The sequence below is a fragment of the Maniola jurtina genome, chromosome 17, assembly GCF_905333055.1.
Source record: "Maniola jurtina chromosome 17, ilManJurt1.1, whole genome shotgun sequence".
Classification (NCBI taxonomy): domain Eukaryota; kingdom Metazoa; phylum Arthropoda; class Insecta; order Lepidoptera; family Nymphalidae; genus Maniola; species Maniola jurtina.
The window spans coordinates 669363-675996 of record NC_060045.1 but is presented as its reverse complement, the minus strand read 5'-3'; the positions used below and the strand labels follow the sequence as shown (position 1 = coordinate 675996).

Genomic DNA, 6634 nt, shown 5'->3' with positions numbered 1-6634 from the left:
AACCTTCAATGGGTTAAAAATTGAGCTCGGTGGCAATCAATTATTGTTAGACACTGAGTTAGCGAATCACCCCGCCTGGTAAGGTTGCAGACAAATGGCTAACTTGTCATCGAGCAATAAGGGTCCTATTTACATTTCATAGGATGCTTTAAAGCCAAAATGGCAGCTCATAGAACGGCCGTCGGTTTACGAAAGTGGGAAGTAAAAAATTCACAACCCAATATAATTAAAAGTGTTGATCAAATTGGTTTCGTTCTGCTCTATCATGATGTCACGGTATAGCAATCATACAGCAGGGCCATGAGGACTTTGAGAAGCGTACAATGTAGGAGTTCATCCACAAATTCACTAAGCGTTGTAAGCGCAAGCTTAGGTATAAGATAGAGATGAAAGTCTTCTCTTTGCGTTATAATTTTTATCGCGCAGGTCATACATAATTTCTTTCAATAATGATAGGGATTTTTGAATGCGGTTACTTCCAAAATTCTTCCGACTCTACAGAGAACGATTTCAACTCTTGATTATTGTCAGATGTTAGTGAAGATCGTTGAGAACGACTAAACGACATAATATTTTCTTTATCAAATTTCTTTCACTTCCACGATGAAAAGTTAAAGGCCAGTTCGGGATTGAAGAGTCGACCATGCATTACTTCAAATTTACAAACCATGACATTATCATGTCGATAATTTTGTGGCAAAGACATACCTAACTTGTTGTGAGTTTTTTTTAAATATTTTATTTGACACAACCCTCAATATTTAAATATTTACCTACTAACATTGTGGTGCTTTCACGACGCTGAGTTTAACTCTGGCGTTGATATATTGACGCCAATCTGTATGATGTATAAACTGTGGCCATGTCATCCATGATCAAATAAACTGCAAGTGTGAGAAATGTGGAATGCGAGTATTTATAGTGTAGGTTTTTTAGGCCTTGGTCAAATAAAACGCGGGACCACAAACACTCGGCAGTAGAGTGGCTTAAAGTATGATGTTATTTATACAGTTCTTTGAATTATTTCAACCATTTAACGATTTAACCCTTTTTGATTTAATCGCGCACGAGTAAAATAAAAAAACGTATCAAATTTCTAAGGTCTTAAAAAATAGTTAACGTTAAAGTACATCAACAATTTACGCAACGATGAAAATAAAACAGTTTTTTATTTAAGTAAATAAACTTTCACAAGTGTTTTCGAAAAAAGTAAACCTACTACTGGTTCCGCATGCCCTTCCTTTCGAGAAGAACTAGCAATTCATAGCCAGTAAATATTTACCCATATTCTAATTCACTTGAACACATCCTGCAGAATCCCAAGGGCCGTTTCCGTTTCAAAGAATTAACATGACGTCCATTGTGCTGCTTCCACAACGCATCGCTGTCGTCCCACGTAGTGTCTGGCAAGGCTTTTGCAATGTAGAGTGAATCACGTCACAGTTAATCCGTCGCCGCTTTGATTTCGTGTTTGTTTGTCAAATATTAATTAAGAAGTTTTGTGGTAAAGCCTTCTAAAGATGCGACGTCTTATCGTGCTGCTTCCATCGCAGCGCGCATCGCTGTCTTCCCGCGTCGTATCTGGCAGGGGTTTTATCACGTACATTAAAGTGAATCGCGCTGTAGTTAATCCGGTGCCGCGTTGATTCCGTGTTTGTTTGTCAATTTATGCAACGGGATAAGAGTTTTTATTGAGTTTGCGATTCGTTATTGTGCGATTGATACGAGAGATTTTTTGCAATTTTTTAATCGGATGGAGCTCTTATTGAGTATAGTTTTGGGAAATATTAACGCATACCGAATATTATAAATGTGAAAGCGTCTGTCTGTCTGGATTTTCACTGACCATCAGCTTAGCCGATTTTGAGGTTTGGTACAAGACGAAAAGGTCACAGAGGCATCCGCGGTCAGATATGGCTATTTTTGTCGCGGAAAATCACGGTACCCGCGGAATTTTCATATATCCTGAATCCACGTGCGAAAAACCGCGACCATCATCTAGATTCTAGAATTACCTAAATATCACATTAATATTATCAAGGCGAAAGTTTGTATGTGTGTGTATATGTGTGTATGCGTATGTATAGTATAATACGTATGTATGTGTGTATGTTTGTTAATCTTTCACTATAAAAACTATCTTGATCAAACTTTGGAAACGGAGACAGGCTGTTTTTTACTGCAAGAAAATAGGTAATTAGTTTTCAATCTGATTAGAAAATCAGAAATTACACTTCGACGATGTCGCAAGCAAATAGTAAATACCCAGCAGACAATAATGATAGGAATTACTGTCAAACTATATTGACTCTAACGTGACTTTGAAGTTTGAATGTTAGGTATATTGCCATCAGTTAGGGTTCATGCATAAAGCATCGTCTAAACCTGCGCGACCAAAGCGACTACGAAGCGGGAACATCAGCTGCGCGTTGGTCTCACGATATTTAATGGCGCCATTGTAACGAAACATTCTCGGTTCGGAGCTGAAACGCTCTACTACAAAACGATCTTCCACGAACGATCTTCTTGCACGAACCGAACTGGCTGACACAGAGGGTCTCCACTCTCCAGCCGTGGACCGTGTGGCCCTGTCGAACTCATGCCTATCGGAACCCCAGAGATGCCTACGGTTCCTTCTTCTTTCAGGCCAGTTCCGTCCTCTTTAAATAGCTCCAAACTACAATGTGTGGTGCGGTGGAAAAAGTTATAATTATAAAGCTTAACTAGATGACCCACAACCTGAGACTATTATTTATCTACCTGTAAGGGCCTACCCCGTCACACAATAGGTAAGTACACACCCACACGACCACTCCATCTGCATCTGCATCTGGTATATGTACGAGTATATCAAGTCGTGGACGCTCCCGCATCCCGCAATCATGACGCGCAGGTGTGGCCGTAGCTTACAACCTTAATTTTCTTTACCGCACCCTGTTCAGGTGACCCCGCTAGACTCTAGTTAATACCTAGGTAACTACTAACTATATAATTAATAAATGAATACTTCGTTTGTATGGAATTATAAACCAATCTTTTATGGCGTACCCTTGTATGACGTAGCACTTGGGTTTTAGTTAGTTTAGTTAGGCATACAGTTCGAAGAGCCGATGAACTTTGAGGTCCCAAAATGAAAAATATTTTCCCGCAGAAATTACTCTATTTTTATGTTAAAAAATAAAAAAAATATAAATAGTTTACGCCTTGTGACGTCATTAATCGCTCTCCGTACCTATAGCGTGACGTTAATAATAAAAATCATGATTTTATTTAAATGTTTTTTTTTTTTAATAATGGATTCTAGCCCCATAAACTAACGCTACACAAAACACCACATCATGTTATTACTGCAGTCCAAGACCCTATTCGTCTTACTAATCTATGGATGTAGTTGATTGTACCAACATTATCATTCAATAACTTCGGCCGCTCTGTGGACGAGACCTTTGTGGTGGCTTCATGAATTATGCATGACGTAATGCGGTGTGATGTCCGTTACCCGACAGTTTGTCCGTCCGTCTGTCCCCTACAATTATCACGTGAAACATTAACCGGGTAATGGAAACTATTGTATTGGATCTTGTCTACGCGACTGTGAAGTTCCAAAACCGATAAGTATTCCTACTTAGGATGAGCTGGCGTACAAAACGGTGTAATTGCGCTAGATGAAATTAATTTTAAAAGCTGCTGTTTTACCCTCTGGGCTATAGCCCAGAGGGTAAAACAGCTGCAACTTTTTATCAGGGGGTTGGGGGTACGATTCCGGGTACGCAACACTTCTCGGAGGAGAATTAATTAATTATTATCACTTACATTAAAGATGAAACCTCCATGCCTGAGAGTTCTGTACAATATTCTCAAAGATCACGGACTTTTTGTGTGTCTATTGACATAACATGCCAAAAAGTCTGCCAGTCCGCACTTGGCAAGCATGGTGGACTACGGCATAAACCGTTCTCATTCTGAGGGAACACCCTTGCTGAGTAATACGCCATCAATGTATTGATCATAATGACAACGGGATTTAAAAAAAAAAAATCAAATCCACACGGATAACTTTGATAATTTTTTAATATTTTGTATCTCTAAAATATCAAGAATTTACTATTTATTCCACGATAACATCATGCCTACCATTAAGCATATAATTAAAATCGGCACCCAAAACTATAGGAATAATTTTTCCCAACAATTCGACCCTTTATCACTCCTAACTTCATTAACAGACAGTATTCTGAACCGAAATGACTTTTCTTGCGCGGCTCAAAAGATTAAAACGCGCTCAGTTAAGAGGCGGAAACGACTTGAGTTAGTATTTTTTGTTTTAAAGTTACATTTGTTTTTATAGAATGACTAACTGCTACTTGCTAGCCCGTGGCAATCCAATTTTCTGAAATAAAAGACGCATAGATGTCACTGTTCAGGAAAAGTCTTAAGTACAAAGAAAGGAAGGACCACCTAACCAACATACAGTTTTATCAGTTTTGTGAGAAATTAATAAAAAAAATCACTGCTTCGTAGATCGAAAGAAAAAATTCCTATTCTATCTCTACTCTATATCTCTATTTTATATCTTAATTTATTTCCTATTCAAAATATTTTATCAGCTGAACTGAGTGCAAAAAAATAATAGGCATGGCGGTGACTTTGTAGCCGTAGTATAATAAGTTTTTTTTTAATACGAGATTACAGAATAGGCTTGCACTTGACGACTATTATGGATTAAGGAAAGAAAGGATGAAGCTAAGGTGGAGCGCGCTTGTCCAAAACTAAGTACGTACTTTTGCCTTGAACGTTATACTTAACTTATAAGTACCTACATGTACCTATAGGTCAACAAACAGTATTAATTTTACAACATATGGTTGCGTGGCTTTCCCTTAACAAAATGGTCCAATCCACGACTCAAATATTACGACAGAAGCCCATCCCGAATCCAAAGCGGTCAATTATACGGCCCTTCTATTAAGATGGGGATGAAGGCCGATCTAAACTAATATACAGTCTTTTCGCGTTTCTAATTGCAGTTAAAAAGGCCATTTCTATTTCATTAAGCTCTATGGATCCAGTATTGGCTGTTGAAGATATTTATTATGACGTTTGATGTAATAAATAACTATGTACTTGTGTTTTAAAGTTAGTTTGGTGTGTTTTTCGACGAACAAGTTAAAAACTTATAACACCCCCGACAAGTGCAGGTTACAGTTACTAGAAAAGAGAGGATAACTTTCAAATGGATGAACTGATTTTCTTGGATTATAGCTAAGAACACTCTCAATCAAGCCACCTTTCAAACAAAAAAAACTAAATTAAAATCGGTTCATTAGTTTAGGAGCTACGATGCCACAGACAGATACACAGATACGCACGTCAAACTTATAACACCCCTCTTTTTGGGTCGGGAGATAAAAAACAGTGAAAAAGCGTTGACGTACTGAATGTTCCATTCTTCTCCTCGTTTTGTCCATTCCTTCACCCAGAAAATAAATAGTCTTTCAGTTTAGTCTTTCGTGCTTGTGTTTTGATAAATCTATTAAGCTTTTTAATATGTCTGGTTACCAAAGGTTCTTTGCGTCGATTTTTATTTATAAATAACTGTAACAGTTAAATAAATAAAGGAGAAAAAACCTATACAAAAAGACTAGCTTATACTATTTCTTTAAAAAAAAATCATGTTCAATACAGGGGCAACATTCTTACAAATAAAACCACTCCGGAACTCACGAAAAAAGTTCAAACTAAAGCCTATAATTTTCGTTCCAGATGACCGGGACCGGTGAATTGGGTCCACCGGACTTGCGTGACTCACTAATGGTCTGAAGCACGCAAACAACCATGGAGCGACGGGACGAACTCCACCGCTGTAGTATAGCCAAGCAGACCATACTCACCACCCATCCCAGCGGTCTGCAGACCAGGGTTTCCGTCGAACTCGCCAATTTCGACGCCTTATGTGTCCACTCGGGATGTAAATCCAAGAAACCAGTATGGGACAGCCCGTTTTTGAACAGACGGGGTATTTTAGGAGGAGTTTCAGCAAATGTTACTCCAATACTTGGGAGGAGGAGTGATGTGGTGAATGAAGGGAGGTTGTCTCAGCAATGTACCCCGGTTATGAGGCGAAGGGAGGTGGATAGTCCAGGGGGTTCACCGTTACCATTGAGGAGGGAGTTTGAAGAGGAGGAGGGTTGTGATGTGGACAATAGTGTCATCAGTGGTTGGTTGAAGTTCCGGGACAACAAACGGGTAAGTTTCAGTAGTTAGATTTCGATTAGATTCAGTTTATTAGCATCACCATCATCAACCTATCGCCAGCTCACTAAGAAGCACAGATCTCCACTCAGAATAAGAAAGGTTTGGCCAAATTAGTTTACCTCGTTTAGCCAATTGCAGTTTTGACACACCTTTGAGAACATGGAGAACTCTCAGGCATACAGGTTTTCTCAGTATATTTTCTTTCCCCGTTAAAGCACTTAAGTGTGTAATATTTAATTGCTTAAAGTGCTCATAACTCCGAAAAGAGGTACGTGCCCGGGATCGAACCCAGAACCTCGTCTTACTAACCACTAAGCTATTACCAATTTTTTCTTATTTTCTAAATTTTTTCAGATGAAATTCATATACTAAGTGAAAT

At 38.6% G+C, this 6634-nt stretch overlaps 1 protein-coding gene across 1 annotated transcript in view; it reads left to right on the top strand.

Moving 5' to 3' along the window:
• The first annotated feature begins 5757 nt into the window (after positions 1-5757).
• Positions 5758-6634, top strand: part of LOC123873599 — a 408734-nt gene continuing 407857 nt past the window's right edge. Inside the window, exon 1 of the mRNA XM_045918485.1 lies at positions 5758-6246. Within this exon, the coding sequence (XP_045774441.1) occupies positions 5836-6246 (411 nt within the window). The 5' untranslated portion in view covers positions 5758-5835. The remainder of the gene's footprint in view (positions 6247-6634) is intronic.